Source organism: Anoplopoma fimbria, chromosome 14 (assembly GCF_027596085.1).
Source record: "Anoplopoma fimbria isolate UVic2021 breed Golden Eagle Sablefish chromosome 14, Afim_UVic_2022, whole genome shotgun sequence".
NCBI lineage: Eukaryota > Metazoa > Chordata > Actinopteri > Perciformes > Anoplopomatidae > Anoplopoma > Anoplopoma fimbria.
Genome location: NC_072462.1, coordinates 1,112,976 through 1,139,865, shown reverse-complemented (window position 1 = coordinate 1,139,865; position 26,890 = coordinate 1,112,976). Strand labels below are relative to the sequence as shown.

At 39.7% G+C, this 26,890-nt stretch overlaps 1 protein-coding gene across 2 annotated transcripts; it reads right to left on the bottom strand.

Moving 5' to 3' along the window:
• Positions 1-2,289: 2,289 nt before the first annotated feature.
• xrcc4 (X-ray repair complementing defective repair in Chinese hamster cells 4) lies at positions 2,290-26,890 on the bottom strand. Of its 2 annotated transcripts, XM_054611900.1 has the most exons (8): positions 26,810-26,890; positions 22,906-23,049; positions 21,790-21,980; positions 16,741-16,907; positions 15,140-15,271; positions 14,585-14,721; positions 9,307-9,448; positions 2,290-2,401 (listed from the first exon to the last, which is right to left on the bottom strand). In XM_054611900.1, the coding sequence occupies exons 2-8, from the start codon at positions 23,045-23,047 to the stop codon at positions 2,296-2,298; spliced, it is 1,017 nt and encodes a 338-aa protein (XP_054467875.1). In that variant the 5' UTR covers positions 23,048-23,049; positions 26,810-26,890; the 3' UTR covers positions 2,290-2,295. The 2 variants fall into 2 exon arrangements, with proteins under 2 accessions (XP_054467875.1, XP_054467876.1); XM_054611901.1 differs by lacking the exon at positions 26,810-26,890 and having other exon boundaries at positions 22,906-23,575.

The window sequence follows — 26,890 nt, the reverse complement described above, 5'->3', positions numbered from 1 at the left end:
GTCCCGGATGTGTCTGTTCTCAGCAGCTCCTCTCTGCAGATGTTCTCTGCTCGCTCCTCTCTCCTCCTCTCACACCGGCTGCAAGTTCAAATCCACTTTACACCCCTGTTATCCGGGCAGGAGGGAGGGGAGGGAGGGGACGCCTCCCCCGACAATACACCGCCCAGCGCTGCGAGAGAGGGAGGGAGGAGTGGGAGGAAGTGAGAATGAGTGGGAGAGATTTCACTCCTCCAGAAAGTGACGTGTTGTAGGAAACAGATTTAAACAAAAAAAGAAAAAGTGAAATTTGTGCAGCAGAATCAGAGATTTGTGGGTCAAGCTCCAAAAACACTAAATCTTTCATTTCCCATAATGCAACCCATAAAAGCATATTTTTAATAAACCCTCTCTGCCTTTAATTAAAGGTCCTAATGATGGACCCGATCCTTAATGAAACCTTGGAGCAAATTTACATGATAAATAAATAAATAATGATTGAAGACAGAAGTTTATTTTGAAAAGACTATTGATGTAATATGTTGATATCGTGATAAATAAATAAACTAAAACATGACTTTAGGTTTCCATCAGCTTCACTCACTTCTGTCTGAAAAACAAGGAGCCAAAGTGAAACCAAAACGTTGAGGTTCTGTTCCAGAAGTAAGAAACCCTCATTCAAAGTCTGATTTATGACATATACAGAACAGAGAGGAAGGATTAGTTTACATGATTAAATAACACCTTCACACTGTTTATTGGTACAAATATGAAAATGACAATTTATTTCCAGTTCATGAAGATCAATACAAAAGCTAAACGTTCTTCCCGGTTTGTAAAATACATTATGATTCATCAGAACTTCAGACAGGCGACAAGTTGAAAAACCTGGAGACTTTAGTGGAGGAACCGAACTGGAGGCTCACAACAGATCTCTGGAGGTTCTAGTGGTTTAAAGGGTTCTTAAGGTGGTTCTGGAAATAATTTAGGGTCTCTAGGTGGTTGAAGCAATCCTTTACGGGGAGGGGTTCATTTAGATGGTTATAGCAATAATTTAGGTTTTTGAAGGGTTCCTTTAGGTGGCTCTAGCAGTACTTTAAGATCTTTAGTTGGTTCTAGCGACCTGGGTTTCCTTAAAGTGGCTCTAGCGATCCTTCATGATGTTCTATGATTCCTTTTGGTGCTTTTAGTAATCCTTTAAGGGGTTCTTGGGTTTCTTTATGGGGTTCTAGGGTTAATTTAGATAGCAATCATTAGGGTTCTTGTGAGTTTCCTTTAGGTGGATCTAGGTTTCATTTAGATAGTTCTAGCATCATTTATGATCTTGACCTGGTTCTAGCAACCATTCAGGGTGTTCTAGGTTTCCTTAAATTGGCTCTAGCAATCCTAGATGATGTTCTATGATTCCTTTTGGTGCTTTTAGTAATCCTTTAAAGGGTTCTGGGGTTTCTTAATGGGGTTCTAGGGTAATTTAGATGATTATAGCAATCATTTAGGTTCTTGTGGTCCTATAGGGGATACTCGGGTTACTTTGGGTGGTTTTTGCAAACATTTTGGATGTTCTAGGTGTCTTATTAGTGGTTCTAGCCTAAAATTATTTTTTGTGGTTCCTAGCAATCATCTCAAATGTTCTAGGGTTCTTTTAGGCGTTAAAGGGGATCATTTGGGATCTTAAGATGGTTTGAGGTATTCTTTATGAGGTTCTAGGGTTCCTTAAGGTGATTCTAGTGATCCATTAGGAAGCTCTAGGTTTGGCTAGTGGTTCTAGCAATTATTTAGAATGTTCCGGGGTTCCTTTGCTGTTTCAAATGATCATCAGGTTGTAATGAGCCTTTAGGAGGTTCTAATGTTGACTTAGGTTACAGTGATCCTTAAGGAAGCGCTTAGGTTGATTCAAGTGTTTCGAGCTGTCATTCAAAATATTCTAGGGTTCTTTTAGGTGTTTCTAGGGATCATCTGGGATCCTAAGACGTGTGTAGTGATCCTTTAGGATGTACCTGGATTGATTTAAGCGAGTCCAGTGTTTCTTTAGAGTCCTCAGGTGGTTCACTAGATTTAAGATTTTTTTTCCTCCAGTAAAGTTCTCGAGAATATAGAACAAAGAACACTGAAGCTGTTCTGGAGACTGAGACACTTCTTGTTTTTCACTTTTTTTTTCACCCATCTTGACGTTGTTACAGGAACAGTTTCTTATAAATACTTTTAGTGCGATCCACGATCCATAATTCATGAAATTCGGTATAAAATATGACACCGTCACCAACCAGTATAAGCCAGTGTTCTCCCTCTGTACAGACCACTGGAACCAGTCTAAAAAGGTCAAAAGTCATCAAACAGGTCCTCTGCTGCTGAAGTTGCTGCTGCAGCATCTGAAGAGCGCTGAGGGGGGGTCTGCTGCTTACTGGATCCTGCAGGGGGGTCGGTCCTGTGCACACACACACACACACACACAGGTCAGTGGGCTAATGAGGCTGGTTTACAGGAGAGTTTTCCTGTTGAGACGGGAAGTGTATCATGTGGCCCATAAGGAACAAGACTAGAAACACATGGGCAGCTTTGATACCTGTGTGTAGGTAAGTGTGTGTGTGTGTGTGTGTGTGTGTGTGTGTGTGTGTGTGTGTGTGTGTGTGTGTGTGTGTGTGTGTGTGTGTGTGTGTGTGTGTGTGTGTGTGTGTGTGTGTATTCGTGGCCCAGCAGCTCCCCCATCATCATGTTCTCCTTCAGTCGTCTACCTCTATAGAATCTCGTATATTCTGCCTTCACTTGAATGCAACACCGTGTGATGTGGGGTTTATTCAGGAGGTTCTAGCGATCATTCAAAAGTATTCCTCTAATGATCCCAAGATCATTTGGGATCTCGAGATGGGTCTAGTGATCCTTAAGGAGGTTCTAGGCTTGATTTATGTTGTTCTTGTGATCATTTAGGTGGTTCTAGTGATCCATTAGGAAGTTATGGGGTTGATTTAGGTGGTTCTAGCAATTGTGTAGAATGTTATGGGGTTCTTTTGATGTTTCAAGGGATCCTTAGTTATATTTAGATGGTTCTAGAGTTGATTTAAGTGGCACTGATCCTTAAGTAATGTCAAGGGTTGATTCAGGAGGTTCAAACAATCATTCAAAAAATATTCTAGGGTTCCTTTAGGGGTTTCTAGGGATCATTTGGGATCGTAACATGGGTCTAGTGATTCTTAAGGAGGTTCTAGGGCTTATTGAGGTAGTTTTAATGATCCATTAGGAGGTTCTAAAGTTGAATTAGGCATTTGTTTGTATCTCACCCAGCAAGAAAGAGAAAAACTGTAATTCTCTAAATCAAATGTCAAACGCTTCCTTTAAGGTGAAACGTGCTTCCTCAGGATGCGTGTAAGCGAACATGCACAATGGTCGTTCTTGGACGTTTGTCCAGCTGCTTCCTTTATCCATGTATGTAAAACTTATTATAATCATTATTTTGCTCGTCTCCCTGTGAGACATGAACCTTTGGCTTCACTTTGCAGAACCAGTGGTTGGCGCCTGGTGCCAACGTGCTCTGAACCTTGAGATATTTGTGTCCGGATGATCAGAGACAAGAAGAAAAGCTTGAGGCTGCATAAGGTCAATAAACTATAATGTGTGGAGACAGAAAACTCTCCCGTTTTAAACCGTCCAACATGGAGCCTCTCTCTCACTGGCGAAACCTAAATCCCAGCTGACCTGAGGACCACCAACAATCAAGAGAAGCGTCTCGAGCTTTAAGTCCTTTTTGAAGGACGTTCAGGAAACGGAGAACACAAACCCGGCTGTATCGATGATTAGGATGGAAAGGAGAAGAAAAAAGGCGATATGAGAAAGCAGAAGAAGAGAGGAGAGGCCCTGAGCTCCTTTAAATCATTACCAACTGGATGACAAACAGCGGCGCGCTGCTGGAACCGGTTAACAGGGAACCAGAGACGTGTTCAGTGGAGGGGGGCTGTGCCACGGAGGACCACCGGAGGCCTGAACACGTGGAGCAGGGCGGCCTCCACCCGGAGAGGTGAGGTTAAGCTCGGGCATCGGGCACTCGGGGAGCCCCCCCACAGAGCCGGCCCGCTGACGGAAAAGAGTCGAGGACGGACACCAATTATGGGCTGGTTTGAAGATTAAGAAACTAAACAGAGGCTCAGTTTGGAACGAGGATTAGTTCGGTCTAAATGAAACCCGAAGGTCTGTCACTTAAAGGTTCAGTGCAACAAATTATAGCAGAAAAACATGTTTTTATTTGTTGGGTTTAGTTTGTAGATATCTATGGCTGTTTTATTATGAAAGTCAGAGACAAATAGAATTTCATCAACACCAAATCTCTTTGTTCTTGTTCGGACTGAACAAATGTTGATTTAGAGATGGTGTGATTGTAAAGTCAATACAAAGATGAAACAATTGTTGGAAAATGATGTTCAATTATGTTTTGAGGGGAATGGGATGACCGCTTCTAATCAATCAAACAAACACAGGACTTTCACCAAGGAGATCATTGTTCATGTTCTGTGTAAAACCAGAAAGTTTAATTTACGTTTGTAACCCAAACATTAATTAGGTGTTTAAAACTGCGACCGAAATCTGGGAGGTAACAGGTTGCATCGAAACCATTTTTTGAGAATGCATTTTGGTTGTAAGGAAACACAATTTTGTAGGAGATTGTGTAAAAATTCTGAGACTGTCTGACCAGAAGAAGAACAAGTAAAAGAACTGGAGGGAAATAACAGAAAAAGTTAAGTTCCTGTTGAGCTCTAAGATCTGCCAAATGTTGAACAGCCGAGCCACAAACACTCAATAAAACACGTGTTCGTAAATTAGCTAGCAGACCACGAAGTCGCTATGATGAGCTGATTGAGGGGAATTAACACAAATTCATGTGAATAATCCAAAACAGAAATCAGCTTTGTGTTCACTTTGAACACATTTTAATGTCCAAACACAGCAGCATTTAAACCTGAGAAAACCCCATTTATTTTAATGGAATGGCCACAATTAGTGGATTTGTTCACAGGGTTGAAGGGAATATATTATGTTGAGTGCAACTTCAGTGAACTTTAACACAAATTGTCTTTACAGAGCTGACCTTTGAGGGAACGAGGAGCCGGAGCTATCGGAGCTTATGATCTGTGTGTCACCATCCGGTTTTATTTAATTATCTTTAAACTTAATTACTTGCAGCCACTGGTCACAAGTTGCGTGGAACTCGTGACGTTTCGTTCTCAGATTGTTTTCATCAGGACAGATTTTTAGAGGTAAACTCATCCATTGTTTCACATTAAAAACAGAAACATGATAAAATGATTCTCCTCAGATTTATCTTGTGAGAACCACAGCTTTAATGGATTCTTTCCTCTGACAGGATCAACCACAGAGGACCGTTCATAAACTCCATCCATATGTTCTACAAATGTTGTAGATTCTACAGCTGATTGGATCATGCTAGAGGGTCACAGTTTAAACAGCAGACCGTCCAAACTCTGAGCAGGAAACAGAGTGAAGCTCTAGAAGCCTCGTGTCTTGTAGTGATTATCTGTGATGGCTGGGAGCGATGTTTGATGGTTTACAGAACCAGAGAGAGCTTCACTGCAAGTTTCTTTTCATGGGAAAACTGTCCTCTGAGAACACAAACACTTAGATCTGAAGGACGTGTTAACAGGAACTACACTGAGGATTTGTGTAGGCCTGTCCACCAGGGGGCGACTCCTCTGGTTGTATAGAAGTCTATGAGAAAATGACTCTACTTCTCTCTTGATTTATTCCCTCAGTAAACATTGTAAACATGAGTTTATGGTCTCAATCTCTAGTTTCAAGTCTTCTTCAATACAGCATGATGTTCATTTAGTAAATGATGCTCCACTTAGAGTCAAACAGACCATAAAGCAGGGGATGCTTTAGGGCGGGGCTACACACTGACTGACAGGTCAACACCAGAGACGTCTACAACGTTTCTACTTCACTCCTCCTCAGTCCAAATATGGTCAAAAAAACAACATCTCCAAACAATAAATCTTCTCATCTTTCTCTTTAATTAACTTTGTCTTCTGATCATGTGGCCTTCGTTTAATCCTCTTCAGGACATTTCCCTCCTCATCCTCCTCTCTTTTCATTTGAGAAACATGGAGGTAGCAGAGGAAGGTTTGTGGTTTGAGTGGTGATGTAATGAAACACAATAGGTTGGTGTTGGCCTGCCAGCAGCCCTGAACCCCCCACCAACCTTTAACAGCTCCCTACCCACAAAAAAGCCTCTGCTGCAGCCGGCGTCCGCCAGCTCAGAGGGAGGCGACTTCTGCAGCGCTCAAGCATCCAGCCAACCACAGCTGCTCGTCAGATCACTGCTGCTTCTTGTTGCAGCAGTCAGATCTGGTAATAAGCCTCACCGCTACCAGCTACTGACAGCAGCTGGGGATGGATGGCATCACTTACGGCCATCTGCATGTGGCACAGTTTACAGTCGCTGGCACTGGGACGAGCTTGGACTCATTTTACCCCCCGACCCTCTGTTAGAAACAATGTCAGATTGAGACGCGTCTTTGGAACGATTTCTAAATGGCCACATCCAAAAAAGAAGCTGGCAAATGGGAGATACTGCGGGATAGAAGCAGTGGTATTGTGAGGTTTTTGGACGTGTAAGGAGACGAAAGAGAAGCAGAGAGTTGTTTCTTTGACTGACTTTGGCTCCCTAGTTCTTGTTCTAAGACCTGAGAATAATGGCATTCACCAATATCCAAGATAATCAAAGGGTTGTTTCATGTTCTCACTCCACTCTGGTGGTATCTAGGTTTTCAGATATCTATCTGTGAAATCTCTCCAGACTGGACACAGACGACAATTATTTCAATGATTTAAACTCATCTCCAATAGAAAGTTTGTTGAGTTCAGGGACATATTTTTCAAAAACAGGACAATTTAAACCACAATCTTCTGCATTGAGAGAAGACCTATGTGTTTTTCTTGTTAACTAATGTTTCCTAAGTGTATGTTTGATTAAAATCAGGCGGCAACATTCAGTTCTGAGTGAAGTCAAAGCTTCCTGTGTTAAAGCTGCATTCTCTCTCCTGTCCACCAGGGGGCGACTCCTCTGGTTGTATAGAAGTCTATGAGAAAATGACTCTACTTCTCTCTTGATTTATTCCCTCAGTAAACATTGTAAACATGAGTTTATGGTCTCAATCTCTAGTTTCAAGTCTTCTTCAATACAGCATGATGTTCATTTAGTAAATGATGCTCCATTTAGAGTCAAACAGACCATAAAGCAGGGGATGCTTTAGGGGACGTACACGGCGTCTCTACGTCACTCCTCAACAACAAGCAGCCGTAATCCAAGATGGCGACAGTGAAAAAGGCGAACTTGATGCTTCAGAAAGGTAGTCCACATAGCAACGTCACGATGACCACGCCCCGTTCTTAAACACAGTCTGTGACTGAAATAGATCCTGACACATCAGCTTGTGATGTTTAGGAGTCAGGAAACAAGATGTCAGACATCAGAGGGGATGAAGGAAGGATCAGTGGGTAGCAAAGACACGAGGGACAGAACAACTCGTCAAAGGTCCGTTACCCTCTGGAGCTGCTGCTTTGAAGGACTCAAATTTACATTCTACAAGAAAGAGTTTGACATTATGGGAAGTGCAAAGGCTCATCGAGAGTAAGACGAGAAGATCAATGCCACTCTAATGTCTGCACCGTAAACATGAAGCTACATCCAGCTCCTGATATCACGTCTTCAGGTATTTGCACACACAAAGTCTGTATTTTTGTCCAAAATTGTCGCAAGCATAAATACCAATGCGACTTCACGTTGTGTCTCTGTAACTTCTGTTGTCTTAAGACCTGATAAAAATGGCATTCACCAATATCCAAGATAATCAAAGGGTTGGTTCATGTTCTCACTCCACTCTGGTGGTATCTAGGTTTTCAGATACCTATAATTGAGATTTTTACAGCCTGGAGACAGACGACAATTTGTTCAATGATTCACATAAGTCTCCAATAGAAGGTCTGAGGAATTCAGGGACAGATTTCTTAAAAAAAAAAACGGACAATAAAAACCAAAACCTTCTCCATGGAGGGAAGTAAAATCAATCGTATGTTGGATTCAACAAATCCTTGTTAAACACTTGACAACATGGGTCCTGATGCAGCCTCCTGGTGTTTTCCACACACTCATTAGTGGATCCGTGTGTCCACATAAAGTCCACAGTGGAAACGGTCTTTCAACTCTCCCGGTCTGCTCATCAGCAGCTGGTCCGCCTGAAGCCAAGGCAGCATGTGTTTGTGTGCTTAAAGAGATAAAAACGCATAGAAGAGAGCAGCAGCAGGAATCATTAAGCTGCAGGACAACGCTGCTCTTTCACCACCAGTAAAAACTGTAGAAGGCTGAATCTGATATCCACGCTCAGAGGAATGTTCTAAAGGTGATAAAAGGCCCTAAAGGTGTACAGCTGGGCTTCTGCTTCTTCTTCTTCTACACTTCTGTGCTTCACTGCAGCATCCTCCTTTTCTTCCTGGGAGTCCAATGGGCTCTGCAGCATCATGTCATAAAGGTATAGACTACATACAAGAAGTGGACGTAGTCGCCATAATGCTTTGAAGCCTCAAGTTCACCATCTTGTTTTTAATCAACCAGTGAACAGGAAGTGACCATATATGGACTGAGGAGGAGTGACGTAGAGACGCCGCATACGTCTCTGGTGTCGACCTGTCAATCAGTGTGTAGCCCCGCCCTAAAGCACATCATGCTGTATTGAAGCTCTGACTTCCCTTTTCAGAAGCAGAGGGTGAGGCCAGAAAGAAAGGAAGCATTTACTTTTCAATATTTACCTTTTCTTGTCTTAAAACATTTTAAAATCTGTGTATTAAAAAACTAAGTTTGCTGACTTTAGCTTCGTGATTCCTGGACATTAGAGAGAATTCGCCTATAAAACAAACACATTCCTTCACATGTTTAGGTCTCTGCTTGTTTAGCAGTCTGTCAGTGTGAAAGAGATTTAAATATTTAGTACCATGTGAACATTTAGCTGCAGGATGTAGAGAAAAACCCTGACAGGAAACTTCTATAATGTTTGATTTTCCCATTCAGGGGTAGAGAAGATTATCTCTACGTCTTTTGTTCTTCAGTAAAGACGGGAGGTGTCTTTTAAACTTTACTTGCCACAATAAAGTGTATTGAAATAGATTTACAGTGTGTTTTTGGAGGTGTCACACCCGGCTACATGAATAAACAGTTCTCTAGTTTACGAGCCAGTAAACTGAAGCCACAGAGCAGCAGGAGGAAGTACTCCACATCGTCACAACAAACAGAGTCGATGACATCACGTGTGTCTGGGATGTCATACGTACCTCTTCCTCCGGACGCTCGGTGGACTCGATCCTTTGACCGCCGGCTCCGGGGCCCCGAGGTGACGGAAGCGCCGTTTGCGACAAGGAGCCACGTCTGTGATGTCCTTCAGGCTGTCGTCCAATGGGCTCGCAGCAGAGCGACCTGAGGACACGAGACGAGTCAGAAATATGAATATCAATACATTTTAATAGAACTTATTTAAGCCTGTGTTTCTGATGCAGGTTTTTTGATCCACATTTTACATCTCATTGACTTTGTTTCTGATTAATCACACTGTATTTTTCATCTTATGAAGGACATGCAATATTTCTAAAGCACTATATTTCCATCAGATCAGCCGATACCAAAGTTCACGTGTCGTAACATCTCTATCTGTTCATGTCTCGTGATGGATAGTTTTGTTTTGCCGTCTCTTATTTAATTTGCCATGAGTTTAATCCATAAATCTCTGATTCTTATCTTCAAAGAGCTGCATTAACTACGTTAACATGCACAAAAACATGGATATTCAGATTTTTATGGAGCATTTTCAGATGAAAAAAGTGTGATATTTTGTTATTATTCAGGTTTTAGGGGCATTTTTTTGACATGTAAACAGCTCATTCACAATATGAATCTCAGTTGATATTTTTACTGCAGTTTGCAACTCGAACCTCTTTCCTGTTTACAGTCAGCTCTGTGTTTGTTTGAACCGAACAGCCAACTATGTGCAAAGCTTTTTATAAGTTTTGCATAACTTGCAGAATCAGAATCAGAAATACTGATTCTCAAGCGGAAAATGGCATGTAAAGAAATATAAGAAAAATGTAAATCAAGTACCATGTAAAAAAGTATATAATGACGAAAATATACAATACAAAATATGCATAGATTACAAGAAAATAAAAACAAGAAACAGTTGGAAAAAAAGAAATAAGTGCATCAATCCCACAAAACATACAACCACAGATTAAATAAGACAATAAAACATGCAGAGAGGAAAACGGGTTCACGACCGGAGCAACATGACTTCAGCTGAAGAAGGAGGTAAATTAAAGTAAAATTTAAGGGTGTAGCCGTAGAACCAACGTCATGGAGAGTCTGAACAGCTGCATGTCAACGAGAATAATAGTGGAAGATTCATCTTCATTAGCATGAAAACAGCTCAGTCGAATATTTTCTGAATAAGTGTAAAAACACAGACTATTTTGTGACATAATCCAGGTTACTTTTCTCTAAAGAGACTCTTTTTAGAAAAACAGAAGACGTCACACAACTGTTTTAATGACAAAAAAAACTGATCTTCATGTATAAAATTAGTGGATAGCCCCTTTAAATTCTAAATTCTGATTTAAACATATTTGTAATTTGACCTGGATTAAAAGGAAACAATGCTCTTCCAGGTGAGCAGAAGAGGATTTTAAAACAACAAAGATCTCCCGTTACATTGAGGATGAACAGTGAGTTATGTAGAATGTTCCACATTCTTCTTCTTCTTCTACTGTTAAACATCTGCTGCCTCTGTTTTCACCACCTCTCCTCCGTCGTTTAACGTGAGGAAGCCGAGGAGTTTATGGAACAACAGAGCGGCTCGGATCTCAATCAGCACCTTCAGGGATCAAAGACGATGGTGGGAAAACCTGGAAACATCCCTTAAGTTAGACTTTTCCTGCATCAATGGCTGCTGATGTGTTTCTCTCAGCGTCTGGTTTCCACATCGTCCTCCCTGGGTTCTATAAATGAACTAACTCAGGTCTGTAAAGCTGTCTGTTAAACCCAAAGAGAGAACAGGTGAGTCAGGTGTTTCTATTTCCCTTCATCCACGAAGGGGAAACGGTTTTCTCTGTTTGGTCAAAGACATTTTTAACTTATAAAGCAACTTTAATTAGTATTATTAAAGAAAATATGTGTAATTCAAGGAACATTATTCAAGTAAACAAAAATAAAATGCAGTTGAAGCTCATTTGCTACAAAAGAAATACACGACAAACAACCAAATAAAAAACAGTGTTGTATTGCTGTGGTGGTGTTTTTGGTATTTGCATCAGGAGGAATATAAACAGCAGCAACAAAACTATTATCTGGGCAAACATTAAAAACTCGACATCGAGGAAACAAGTTTTGCTCAAACTTTGACTGTGTTTGAGCAAAAAGTGAAAGTGAAACCAAAAGAGAACTCTCACAAATTCTGCAACGTCTTTTAAGCTCATTGTTTTCATTTTAAAGACTGATTTGTTTCCAGAAGCAGCCGGTAGCTGATTGCAGCTAAAAAAGCATAAAAAGATCCGACGGCCAGACTCAGTTAGTGACTAACTGGTGAACACAGTGGAGCATTTAGCAGCTAAAGAAAGGTGGTGGAGACCAAAAACAGAGATAAAAGAGAGAGAATACTCATTATGTGGATTCTGAAATAACATCCAATAAATGCGACTGTGGCTTTGTGTCTGCTGGATGTTTAATGAAGCTCATCAGCTTCAGAAGTTGATAATATTTTAGGATTCAGTTTCATGTGTTTGAATACGAGTCAGTTAATCACCCAAAAACATAGATAATCAACGTCTGACCCCAAAGATTGTACTTAATGTCCCATGACTTTCTTATCTTTAGTTATTTATTTATTTGAATTATATTTATTAATCTTTGAAAATGTTTCATGTTTATTACGGCTGCCTTCTCTAAGTCGATAACTCGACTACGATTTCTTTAGTCCATTAGTTGTTTTTTATGCTTTTTGTTCATGCTTTTTCATACTCATAAGAAAGTTATGATCACATCTCTGGTAAACACAAGATTTAAAGTAGTGCTTTTGTGTGAAATCAATCAGTTGATTTAATCGACAGATCTGTAAAACTAAGAATATCTTTAGTTGAGGACGGCCCAACATTTATTTTATACATCAAATGTTTTATTTATTGGGTTTTACACAAACATGGTTCCTGTCCATAAAATGTGTAATAAAATACATTTAAAAAAAGTTTTTTATTTCACTTTAATTGGAGACAAATGAATGCAGAACTCAACTGTTCTGTAAAGCCTCACAATAAAAAACTCTACTAACTAATAAAGAAGCACAAATAAATGAATGTCCCACTGCTTCTTATTGAGTGGGATCATTAATAGTCTTTTATCCTCACACTCTTACTTCTCCAGAATGAGCTGAAGGACTATTTGACACCAACAATATTTAGGATCATTCAGTAAAGCTTCTCCATACAGAACCAAACAAACACAGAGAATGAAACCTCTCTTCCTCAAACCTCCCCCCTCCCTTCATCTATCTGTTGGCTCTAAGCGGCGCCACGGCAACAGCAACAACACACAAACCCTCATCAGAGGACGGGTAATACCCGGAGAACGGGGACACCTACGCCTCCAAAATAAAAGCCTGACGTAGTAAGAGAACCCAACCTGTCTGCGGTCGCTTCTGCATGTGTGAGAAAGTGGAAAAATCAGAGAGAGAGAGAGCAGAGAGAGCTCCCTGATAGGTAACTCATGTTGGGAGTAACACCTGCAGTCCATACATGCAGCCTCCTGCTGGCGGAACATTACTCAGAACGTGAGAACACGAGAACACGAGGTCGATGAGGTGGAACGACGGCGTCATGAAGCTGCTCGTGTTTAAAGGTGCTCTGGGACGGCGGCTCACGGAGGCCCGCCGTTACATAACTCCTCAGTGACGTCATGGTTGGTTCTCCGGGGCACGAAAAGAAATACACAAATACTCTCAGCTGCCATGACAACGTCACAATCATAATTATATTTAAATAAATGTGACTTTTAACCCTCTGAACCCAAAGTAGTTTAGGGGAGTGTTTTGCTCCTGTCGCACTAAATCACTGTGGCCTTGATTTACACTACAATATATATATATAATATACAATATAAGAAGTTTAAGTAATGCTCCTCTATGGAAACAGAACAATCATGGCTAAAGGTAGAACTCAAACACGTTATAATGACTCAAACACGTTATAATGACTCAAACACGTTATAATGACTCAAACACGTTCTAATGACATAAATCATAGAAAAGAAAAAAAGTTGAATTTCTTTGATACAAAAATAGTTGTGTTTAATGTTTTTAACAGAATCTGGTTAAAACAAACGATTTATTTGTGGCATAATTTTAAATGTAGAATAAAATGTTTTTGATAAGCTTCGTTTTAGCTGCTTTTTTGATGGAAGCATTTGTCACACATGATGTGTTCAAAGACCGTGGGAAAGGTGAAAATCTAATGATAAATACGTTTTTTACAGCTTCTGATAAACAGACTTGTTTTGGTGATTGTTTAAAGAAAACATGCTTTTCAATCATGTCTGCAGATTTTGAGGTTCAGAGGGTTCATTTGAAAATCTGCAACAAAAAACACATATTTTGCTTTTTTGTACTAATTATGAAGTCTAGTATTTGGCCACGCCCCCTTCAGTGATGTCACAGCAGGTGTTTTCCATCAGCCGTGAAACCTCCTGTGATTTAACGAGCCACAGGTTGAAGTGTTGGTTCTGTAGATGATCCGTCAGAAATCCGTCACTGAGTTTATGTTATGAAGACGTAGCATAATGGAGAGAAAGGTCGCGACCTTTCAGCAGATAACTCATGGTCCTGGAAAAGCTCTCCTTTAAAGGGATTCGACAGAGATAATAGTTGTGTAGCACTTTTGTGGAGTTTATACTTTAACCAGAGGAGAAACATTCATCTGTTCAATTCTTTACATTTTCTGTGTTGGAAAAACTCAGAAAATCATTATAAACACGATGTAGATTATCACCTTTATTCCCTTTTCCTCTTTACTTGTATATAAAAAAAATGATGTTTTATTACTTTCTTTAATAAATACAACAAATATTATTTATTAAATTAGTTTCATTGTTATGCTTTTTTCATGCTGAATGACTTATTTATAATACAGTTATAATCACAAGTAAAAAGGTTGTGCTTTTGTGGGATTCTTTGTGGAGAAACTCATCTTTACAGATCAATAATCGATTAGTTGAATAACTGTATTTAACTAATAATTCCTTTGGTTGAGTACGGCCCTTATGTTTATATTATAAGTTAAATATTTTATTAATTTGTTTTCACACAAACCAGGTTCTTGTCCATAAAATGTGTAATGAAATAAATAAATATTCTATTTCACTTTAATGGAGACAAATCATGCAGATTGTCTTGGATCCTGTTTGATAAAGAGGAACTAGTTCGCTCTGATGATTCACATTTAAAGGTTAATGGAGGTCAGACGATGAAGCGTTTGAGGAGCAGAGATCAGAAGAAGAAATCTACGATAGAGTTCTTACCCCGAGACGATGAAGAGGAGGCTGGAGTCGGCTGCACCTCCTCTGGCTCTTCATCGGTACTTCCTCCATATTCATCCTCCTCTTCACCTGCTGCGATGTTTGATTTCACTGAATCCTCCGTTTTCTTTCCCTCAGAACTACAAAAGAAAGCAGATTAATTTCAGCCTACAAAATAAAACATAATTGTTTAAAAATCCACAGCATTCATAAAAAATGTATGAAACCCTCATAAAACATCACGACATTAAAATGAAGGAGATGAATCATAGAATTGCAGAAATCACAGGAACAGGCATCAAAGTGTTGAGCAACGTGTTGAGCAACGTGTTGAGCAACGTGTTGAGCAACTAGAAGAGTGTTGAAAATATGAAGCTGAATCATTTTTCAAGTTAAAGTTGAAGCGTCAGTTGAAGGTTAATCACTGTAACGAGTTTCTGTTAATGTGCTGAGAACAGTTGAAGTGTTGGTTAGTGAGTCTTAGTACAGAAGTAGTCTTAAACAGTTTTAAGTACATACACAGGGAGATAGAGGACTAGAAGGATGCAGAATAGATACCTGGTTTCCTGGAGGTTCGTCACAGCTTCCTGTAGACTTCTGATCTTTGCTTTCTTCTCATTCAGGACCAAAACAAACCGAGAGTACAGCTCCACCTCCAGAGCTTCTTTACCTCCAGCATAACGCTTCATTCTACACAGAAACATGAAATAATACACAACTGACATGAAAAGTACACAAAGGTTTCCCCTTAGCCTGTTCATCAGTGATAAATGGAGCAGCTGATTGATAACAGAGCCATTATTCATACGCTTTCATCTTTCAGAAAACATTTTTTTAATTGTTTCAATATGTTTAATTCTAGTGAATTACAATATTGTTTCTCAACAAAATAAACCAAAAACGAGTGTTTCTGCAAACTAGAGGCATTTTATTCCTTTTACTTCAAAGTGGATTCATTTAGCCGTTGTAAATAGTTCTCAAACAAAGTTTCTGTTTCTCTCTGTTTGTTGGATATAAACTACAGCAACCAGCTGTTTTTAGGTAATGAATAAGACACAGTGCTACATGAGTTGGGAAATGACTTTGATGGATTTTGGGGGAACTCAAACATGTGTCCAAATCCTCACTAGAACTGAAAGTCTTGCTAAATTATTTTATCATAGTATAATTCATGACGTGGAATATTTCTTTGATGTATTAAGGCAACATTTTTGTTTGTTAAGACAGCACTGATTCATATCATCATCCCCCGTATTTTAAAAGATTACTAAAGTAAAAGAAGCAATTCCACACTGTGAAAATACGTCACCACAAGTAAAACTACAAAAGTACTATCAGCAATTAAAGCATCAAAAGTAAAAGTACGATGATGCAAAAAAGCCTGTTAATAAAGTCTGTTTTCCAAAAAATGTAAATATTACATGATTATTAATGTTGTATACATTTAATGTATTGAGTGAATAAAGAATAACGAGCTTTCACTTACTTTGTATGATACTGAGAAGATCATTCTGTAGCAATAAATCATATTTTACAAACACAATCGTGTGGTTTGTCTGAAAAACCCAATTCTTCAAAGTAACTAGCAGCTATACCGTCTGAAAGATCTAGTGAAGTTAAATGTATTGTAAAGTACAGACAGTACTTTGGTAAATGTACTTGGTTACATTCCACAACTAGATTTATATTTTAAAAAGTAATGATTACGTTGAAGAGGGCTATTGAGGTAAAACAGCAGATGTCTAAAACTATTTTACATAACTGTAACTTTCAGAGGGGATTTATGAAACTCCAGGACTTTTCCGATTTGGAAATCCCCCCCACCCTCTCTGGTTGTTCTGTGCTTTCTCTCTGGTTGTTCTGTGTGTTCTGTGCTTTCTCTCTGGTTGTTCTGTGTGTTCTGTGCTTTCTCTCTGGTTGTTCTGTGCTTTCTCTCTGGTTGTTCTGTGTTTTCTCTCTGGTTGTTCTGTGTTTTCTCTCTGGTTGTTCTGTGTTTTTCTGTGTTTTCTGGTTGTTCTGTGTTCTGGTTGTGTGTTCTGTGTTCTGTGTTTTCTCTCTGGTTGTTCTGTGCTTTCTCTCTGGTTGTTCTGTGTGTTCTGTGTTTTCTCTCTGGTTGTTCTGTGTGTTCTGTGTTTTCTCTCTGGTTGTTCTGTATTTACTCTGCAGTAATGCGTTGGTGTTCTCGTCTCAGTCTTTGGTTCTCCTCCTCCAGGTTCTGGTTGTTCTGCTCCAGATTGTTTCCTCTCTGCAGATTGTGGATCAGTAACTCCCTCACTGCCTCCGCCGGCTCCGGGACGACCTTCAGCACAGCAGAACCCAACCTGAACTGGAAGACAAAGACAATGAATATGACGTGATTTAAAGGGCTGGAGGAACAACCAGTTCACAGAAAAGCAGGAGGTCACTGCTGCTGTATCTATTACTAGAATAATGTAAAATGACCCATAAAAGCTGTGCTTCATTCTAAAACAGTTTTATCACTTTAATCTGGGCGCTCCATTTCTGAGTCACATAAATGGCCGCTGCCTTCTGGAAAACAAAGATTTCATTCAGACATGTTTACACACAGATAAGAGACAGAACGTTGACTATCAGCACCGACCTCTCTGACCCTCAGCTCCCTAAATAACTGACCTTTAGGGAGGGAAACACAGCTGAGTGTCTGAACAGACCACACAAAAAGAGAGATAAACAGTAGAAATGTGCTGAGAGACCAACAAAACAACGTTGGTAGTGTGTTTCTACTACACGGTATGTTGGATATCAATGTTTCTGAACCCGGAAAAAAGTTCCATAAATATGTTTCATATCAGTATCATATTACGCTTAAAGAAACTCACAATTTTAGCTGGTTAATGTAGTGAAACGATATGCTAGGTCAAGGCAACGTAGAAGTAAAGCGTAGAAGGCAAACAGCGAAGAGGGTAACAAAGAATGTTAACAACGCAGCGTAACAACACAGCATGCAGCGCCACGCAACAGCATCGTGTAACAATGCTGCAAAACAACATAGGACGAATGTTAAATTGCTTAAAAAAGGTGCCTAGCTTTTTAAGACGGAGTATAAATTATTTATTTTTAAGTACATTTTTTGTAAGTTTCATCAAAGTCACACATAAAGGTTAAAGAATTGAAAGAATTTCACAAAAAGTCATCTGTTGATTTATCGACTGTAATCTGTGAGATTGTACATTTACATTTTTAAATCATTAGAGGAAGATTTGTCATAATGTATCTTTTGTCCTGCTCTCTTTCTCTTCTTCCTCTGTTTCAGTCACAGGTTTTATTTCCAAGTGTCTAAAATGTGCCAGCTATTACTTCACCACCTCTTAGAAACATTAAGTAAAAATCCTCTGACTGAAAAACTGCTGGAAATGTTAATTCCTCCTCTGAGCTCTTGCCTCATGCTGTTCACTCCGTCAGCGTTACGCTCTTTAGTCACCTGACGGCTCACATTAGTTGTGAAGCTGCTGGTTTGATCTTGACGCTGTGTGAGACGCCGGACGGTTGGCCGGACCGTGTTGATGTGGGCAACGATTCATCCATGTCGTCATGGAGACGCCACTGTTTCAAAAGCTGTTTCTGACTCATTGATTCTCACTGATGAACTTCTGGGAGCAGCTCCACCTATTCCGCCTCTACAGCCAGAGAGGGTGAATGTTAGAGTCATTAATAAACCGGAATGTTTGTGGTGAAAGAATAGACTTTTACTGAGTACAGAGTTTAAACCCGTGATCTCTGGAGACAAGTTGAACAAGATGCTCAGGCTTTGTTCAGACTGCCAGCTCAAATCAGCCTAATTTTTGACCAAAACACCCCCACATGAAATGAGGTTTAATATGTTATTCCAATCAGATTTCTACAGATTTGTCTCAGTCCGGAGGCTCAAATCAGATTTTAAAGTGTGGAAGTATGCTGCTACTAGCAAAGCGCCACAATTGACAACATGGATGAGGACAACAGTTTGTGGACTGACACCAAATTAATCAAAATAAACCAAATCTGCTCCCACTTTCTGCTGACTCATCCTATCAAAATGTCAACCAGCCTCCCAGTCGCATTAAACAAAAGAAGGAGCGATGAAGAAGGCTGGTATCATCAACTCTGGAAAAAAACGCTTGCTGCATCCGGAACCAATGAGTGCAGTCAAAGCTTCATGTGTTAAAGCTGCATTCTCTCTCCTGTCCACCAGGGGGAGACTCCTCTGGTTGTATAGAAGTCTATGAGAAAATGACTCTACTTCTCTCTTGATTTATTCCCTCAGTAAACATTGTAAACATGAGTTTATGGTCTCAATCTCTAGTTTCAAGTCTTCTTCAATACAGCATGATGTTCATTTAGTAAATGATGCTCCATTTAGAGTCAAACAGACCATAAAGCAGGGGATGCTTTAGGGCGGGGCTACACACTGATTGACAGGTCGACACCAGAGACGTATACGGTGTCTCTACGTCACTCCTCCTCAGTCCATATATGGTCACTTCCTGTTCACTGGTTGCAACGGCCAAACCTCCGAACTCGAGGCTTCATAAACATAATTCCACAAACCAACAAGTGACATCATGGGACTATGTCCACTTCTTATATACAGTCTAGGGTTCAGACATTTCTTTTTCGCCTGGCTTTTACTAAAGCTGCTTCATAATTAATTGCATTAGTTTTTCAGTCTTAATCAGGGTGGGTCCCAAAAATAGCAGATACATAGGCGAAAGTGTGAAATGCAGTTGTCTGCACAATAATCAGTTTTCATTTTCTGAAAATGAAAACTTGAGTTTCATTTTGATTCCTCTTTAGTTTTAGTCATAGTTTCCTCTACATGTGTTTTCTTAGGCTTTATATAACAGATCACACTCGTTACCATGACAACGACAGCAGCACACTTTCTCCACACATCAAACGTGAAATGGAAAGTATTGAGTCTTATTCAAAGTAAGTCATCTGAAAGTTATTTTACTTTCTTTTTGTGTTTCTGTGAAGCTTTTTTTTCTCTTTTAGTTTTTCTGGTTCAGAAACAAGAAAAATAGTTTCACACACAAGTTTGGTATGCTAACTGCTCAGATAACACCTGTGTGTGTGTGTGTGTGTGTGTGTGTGTGTGTGTGTGTGTGTGTGTGTGTGTGTGTGTGTGTGTGTGTGTGTGTGTGTGTGTGTGTGTGTGTGTGTGTGTGTCTTTAACAGCAGTTGCGATTAGAGGGAAGCGAAGCCTTCAATTTGACATCAGAACTTTAAGACTCATAACTATATATATTTTGTTAATGTTGAGAAAGAGAAACGCTCTGACTCATCCCGGCACACTTCTGTAAATCAAACTTTTAAAAAACAGAATTTTTGATAGATTTTCTTTTTATTGCGACAGACGCACTTTCTGTTGTCATAACTACCATGGCAACAAGGTTCTGTATCTCCGTCATGAGTTTGGTTAATCACTGTTCAGAGGACAGTTGACTAGTCAGTTGCTTAACAACGTCAGGATGCTTTTGTTTCTGAAAGCCAAAATGTGTTCTTTTTTTTGACCAGAAGTCTAAAACCCCAAAAATATTCAGTTAACTGTCACATAAGAATTAAAAAGCAGCTGGAACATGTTAGATTTTTGTCATTTAAATTAGAAAAAGTTGATAAAATATTAATAAATCATCAAACAGTTGCCCCTTTTCCCCTCTCTGTAAATCTAATAAAAAATTTAAAAAAGCATTTCTCTTTACACAAACACAGTACTGCACATTTCCTACACTTCCAAAACATTTTAAAAGACAGGATGTAGCCTTCTTGATAAATACAATCAATAATTGGTTTGCCTTTAAAATACCTTATAATTAAACAAAAAAAGCTGAGTCCCCAAAAATAGGCAAATTTACCATAAAAGTCCATTTAAAATAAATGAACGGTGAAACACAATAAAGAGGATAAAACACTTTAAAAATCGATCTCTCCTTGACGACAAGGTTTCCTTAAAAAATGCAAAATTTCAAATTCAGTGTATCTTAAAAATAAATGCATTTCGCAGCTAAAGAGACGGATATTTCCCTCAGGAGGTGGTGGAGACCAAAAACAGAGATAAAAGAGACAAAAACACAAAACTAATGAATTATTATTATATTTTATTCTACTTTTAGTTATGGTCTCTTATTAACTTCATATTTTCTTTTTCAGAATAACCAGGAAAATTTGAAAATGAGGATTTAATTAAAGAGAAAAAAGTTAAATAGAGAATTATGAAGGATTATACAGAAAACAAATACTCAAATGTTGTTTAGATTGCTATAAAAACATGTTATAGCTTATTTTTTGACCATAAGGACGCAAGCTTTTCATTGGCTGATCGATCAAAAGCCTCACTCAGACGGAGAGGTGGATGACGGATGTCAAATTAAGTTTACGGCTTCTTAATGGACCTAAAAAACGGTTATTTCTGCTTTAAAATTCACCCTTTTGATATCAAAGAAAACAAAAGAGAATCTGTCCGACAGATGAAGTGCTGGATTGTGTCCTCAGTTTAATAAAGACAACACAAGAGGAGCTCAGAGAACAACACTTAAAGCCAATGGTGTATGATAATATTGCATATTTACGACATGATACATTAATTAGGACTCAAAGCGCTGATCTGTGAACAGTTTGCTGCAGCTGTGAAGGTTTAAATGGATTTGAACCACATGAGACTCACATCAGAACAAACATTTTAAAAGCAGCTCCACCGTTGTTTTAACTGCAGGGCGACTCCAGTTCCTGAATCAACACTCACATTTCACACTCCATTCATCACCTCCTCCGCTCCGTCTCAACGTCAAAACAAACGTCTCCCCGGAGCTCTGAGACATCCAGAGGAGATAAAGGAAGTGAAGCGTAGGCCGCCATGACGTCACTGAAACGTCAACAACCGACTGATAAAGTTTTAAAGTCCAAACAAACGACCACCTTTATTAACTTTTTTAAATGAACCTTCTGACTCGTGAGGCGAGAGGAGCGTTTGATTTAAATAAACACACGCTGGTGTTTCATCAGACTGAGACGCTGTGAAGACGGACGACTTTAAATATCTCTTGAAAAACACACACATATATATATATGGGTGTGTGTGTGTGTTTGTTCACGTGTGTGTGTGTGTGTGTGTGTGTGTGTGTGTGTGTGTGTGTGTGTGTGTGTGTGTGTGTGTGTGTGTGTGTGTGTGTGTGTGTGTGTGTGTGTGTGTGTGTGTGAGAGACACTCACAGAGATGTCCTTCTGGACCTTCTCGTACTCCAGCGTGACGGAGGAGCAGCGGTCGGGTGGAGACGGCGTCAGAGTGAAGCTGTAGGCGACGGAGTTCTCCGTCTCTGTCAGCGCCTGATGGAGGTCCTGGACGTAGCGCTCCGTCTGCATCTCCAGCTCCTCCGCCTCCTCGCACACCTCCGCCTCGCTCACTGAGGAGTCAGGTATTCCGTTAGTTGCAATATGCGACCTCACCGCTAGAGGGCACTACATCCTTCACACTGTCCCTTTAAAGGTAAAGTTCTCTAACCGCTGTGCATTGAAACGTTACAGTCAGCCAACAAATAAATGGTTAAAACTAAATAGAGACAACATGTTAGGCAACTGCAATGGATCTGTAAAGGTTCTGGAGCTTTCGACCTTTTCACAAGGTCTTCATCAGCAGACTATTCTGAGTAGTTTCAGGTCACCAGAAAAAGCAAGTTAGTGGCCCTTGATAGGAGCTGCTGATTCCCAAGTCCAGATTCAACTGTCAGTAGTGGTGTAAAGGATCGTTTTTGATCCATGATCCGTACTGATCCTCCTCACAGGTCTTCACGCAGTTTAACGTTAACCAAATAAAGTTTTTCTGACGATCGTTATCCTCCAATATTCAGTAAAATATGAGATCAGGACTTCATTAATGTTCTCTAGTCTCTGATCTCTGATGATGTTACATTGTAAACAACCAACCTGTGTTTAAATCAACAGGAGAGCTAGTAACGTTAGCAGCACCGCTAACGGCTAACAGGAGGAGAGCTACTTTTCTCTAGTGATGAGAATAACTGAAAGTCACCTGAGAGGATTCAGACTGCTGTAGGAGAAACTAATACATCTTCAGTAAGTGAAGCTGCCTGAGCCGCTGAAAAGGTCAACGACACTCTAAAGTGTTCACAGGTGAGATGTGTGTGTGTGTGTGTGTGTGTGTGTGTGTGTGTGTGTGTGTGTGTGTGTGTGTGTGTGTGTGTGTGTGTGTGTGTGTGTGTGTGTGGTCCAACAGGTGAGGCTGTCCAGGTATCAGGTGAGCATAAATCATTTAAAGGTTAAAATGTGAGTTGAGAGGTCAAACTAGGTGAGATAGATTTTCATTTTTTTTACCGTCTCCCCTCCAGGCGTTCTGTCCGTCAGTCAGCAGCAGCTGGAAACCAGAGCCTAAGCCCCGCCCACTCCAGTCCACACGCAGGAAGTAGGAGGAGTCAGGCTCCGAGGAGACCTGGACCTCACGCACCGACACCTTCATCCCTACAGACGAGAAAAAACAAACAAACAGAGTCAGAGGAGCGACCTCGAATGGTTCAACCCGACCTTGACTGGTTGAACTGGACTTTGACTGAACTGGACTTTGACTGGTTGAACTGGACTTTGACTGGTTGAACTAGACTTCCACTGGTTCAACTGGACTTTGACTGGTTGAACTAGACTTCCACTGGTTCAACTGGACTTTGACTGGTTGAACTGGACTTTGACTGGTTGAACTAGACTTCCACTGGTTCAACTGGACTTTGACTGGTTCAACTAGACTTTGACTGGTTGAACTGGACTTTGACTGGTTGAACTGGACTTTGACTGGTTGAACTAGACTTCCACTGGTTCAACTAGACTTTGACTGGTTGAACTAAGGCCAAGAAGTGGTTGCCAGTTCCTAAAAATGGCTGCCAATAGCAACCTGGCAACTGTTACTGTTGAGCACTGAGCAGAGTGGAAAGATGTAAGCAGCTGGAAGTTTTATCCGGACATTCCGAATAATATTTTTGTCATTTTCTATGAAATAAAACACTTTATTTGTCAGATTTCTGTTTCAGATTTAAACCTCAAACAGTAAAATATTTTCTGTTCTCACATCGTTTTCCCGGAATGTGTTGCATCAACACTTCACATTTACCTCCTCTCACTGTCGGCTGTAAAAATACATTTAAAAAAAAGCCACTAACAGGAGAAAAAGCTTCTTTAACCTTCAGTGATTCCGTCTGTGCAGCAGCGTCTGCAGGAGGCCGAGCTGTGGTTTTATAGAGAGAATGGAAGCTCAGAAGCTAAAGTGGATTCTGTAAACCATCAGAGACCCCATGAGGTTTGGCCTGGAGGAACCACGGAGCCCCCATAAGGACACAGGGACCAGAACAGCTGTTTAGAGCCGATACTTTAAAACACGTGTTTATCATCAAGAGAAGCTGTTCCTGGAAATAAGATTCTAAGACTTATAACAATGCCTATTAGATATGTATCAAAAGAAAAACATGCAAGTAAAAAAAGAAAAGAAAAACATAGTGCAGAAGTAAAAATGATATATATGTATATTTGATTTTGCACATTATTACGAGAAGGTTCTATTTGCATTCTTTGTTTGTTCTGCAACAAACTACAGAGCAGTTTCCTTGAGGATGAATTAAGTTCTGTACTTTATAGTATCTGGTACTTATACGTGCTACAGTATTGTAAGCACGCTACATAGTTTAGATTTTCCACATCTCTGATCTTAATTTGTTGTTTTTTCGACACCATCTTTTGGTCATGTTTATGTCGTTTTTCTTACATTCATTTGATTGATTAATTGCACTTATTTAATATTCAGCAATTGAATCTGTAGAAATATGAACACAAGTCAGAAGGAGCGTTATGTAAATGTTAAACATTAGTTTGCCTTTTTCTTACCGCAACATCCTGCACAGCAGTTTCCATCAGGATAAATGAAGTTCTGTACTTTCATGTACTTTATATTTTCTTGTACTTATACTTGCTACAGTTTTGTAAAGTCTAAATGCTAACACACGCTACATATTTAATATTTGCTACTTTTCTGACTCTGTTTTTTAAAATCAGCAGATTGAGTTTATGCTGTTTTTCTTGCATTATTTTCCTTAAATCAGCTTCATCTTTTTAATATTTATTATATGAATCTGTAGAAATATGGACACACGTTAGAAGGAGAGTTGTGTAATTGTTAAAGTCCGTCGTTCATGCATCCGTGTCATCACAGCTGTGTGAACAGTACAGCAGTAACACACTAACACTGAGCCTCTCATTAGGAGCAGAGAAACCGAACACCTCAGTTACACGAATGAGCGGCCGCATGTTTCCTCACAACACCTGCTTCAGCACCAAAGAGCTGCTCACACTGGAAAGTACCATCCATTACATTTAAACACAACGTTCTCTGCAGAAACACGTGCATCACTCTGCTCTCTCTTTAAATCAGCTGCTTACAGAATGTTAACCACGCAGGAAGAACGCTGATGTTACAGACTGAAAGTTCTGTTCAGACATACACTCTCAGTCTGTGGGTTTACGAAAGAACAAATCAAAGTATTTGTTCACAAACACACTTGGAGAAGAAACAGCATTTAAACTAAATTGGGCAACAGATATAACCGAACACTTAAACACAATTATTTATTTACCTGATGGATGGATTCAGTCTAAAATGTCGGAAAATATTGGAAGATGTCATCACAATATTCAGAGTCTAATGTGACGTTTTTGTCCGACTGACAGTTTTATTTTATTTATATTAAAATAAAAATATAGATGCAACAATTAGTCGATTGACAAAAAAATAATACTTTTGCTATTTTGCTATTTGATTAATCACACGAGTCATGTTTAAGGCTGTTCCAGTTTGCCAATTGTAAAGATTTGATGCTTTATTTTGCCACATGCGATAGTAAATGCAATATTTTAAGATTTAAAACAAAGAATTAAACCAAACCAGACTTTAGGAAACTGTTCTGCATATTTTTTTCGAAATTTTCTAATTTTTTATAGATCAAATGTTTCATGGAGGAAATGATCTGCAGATCAATAGTGATAATAAATGTACGTTACAGCCAGAGCTGGAAGAAGTACTCAGATCTTTTACTAAAGTAAAAACATCAAAATCAAAGTGTAGAAGTAAAAGTACTGCATACCAAGTCCTACTGGAGTACAAGTACAAAAGCATGGCATCAAAATATAATTAAAACACCAAAAGTAAAAGCACTCATATGCAGGATAATATACATCACGTTACTGATGCATTAATGCGTTCATGGAGCTCATTTTAATGATTTTATATACTGCCATGTAGCTTAAATAATAAGGATTCAGTATTACTAAATGGAAATAGTACAAGTGCATCATAGTGCAGCACGGTAGTACCTGTAACTAAATGTACTCATACATATCATTACTGATAGAATATGTTGCATTGATGTAGAATAAACTATCAAAAACATGCAACAGAACCATCAGATTTAAAAGGGAAAGTACTTTCACAGCGTGGTATTAGTACTTCTACTGCAGTAAAGGTTCTGAATACTTCCTCTGGAAACGTCACGCACACACACACACACACACGACACAGACACACACACACACACACACACACACACAGACACACACACACACACACACACACACACACAGACACAGACACACAGACAGACACACACACACACACACACACACACACACACAGACACAGACACACACACACACACACACACAGACACACACACACACACAGACAGACAGACAGACAGACAGACAGACAGACAGACAGACACACACACACACACACACACACACACACACACACACACACACACACAGACACACACACACACACACACACACACACACACACACACACACACACACACACAGACAGACACACACACAGACACACACACACACACACACACACACACACACAGACACACACACACACACACACACACAGACACACACAGACACACACACACACACACACACACACACACACAGAACACACACACACACACAGACAGACACACACACACACACACACACACACACACACACACACTCTGTTTGTAAACACAGAGGCGGAAGCTACGACACGTTTTAAGAGCAGCGAAGAAGAAAGACTCTGTTACAACAACAACAACAACAACATGCTGCTGATGATGAAGAAGAAGATGAAGAAGAAGATGATGATGAAGAAGAAGATGATGATGATGATGATGAAGATGATGATGTGTTTTCTCACCTGGAGCTTCACCTGTCGGTGTGTGTTTAGGAGTAACTCTGACACTGAAGAACTCACAGCTGTGACGGCGACGTTATCTCC

Coding starts and splice junctions, on each gene's coding strand:
- xrcc4 (XM_054611900.1), bottom strand. CDS start 23,047: ATGAAGGTGTCGGTGCGTGAGGTCCAGGTCTCCTCGGAGCCTGACTCC. Junction 15,272..16,740: donor CACCAACGCATTACTGCAGA/GTAAATACAGAA, acceptor GTTTCTGTGTAG/AATGAAGCGTTATGCTGGAG. Junction 9,449..14,584: donor CTCCTCTTCATCGTCTCGGG/GTAAGAACTCTA, acceptor TCGTGTCCTCAG/GTCGCTCTGCTGCGAGCCCA.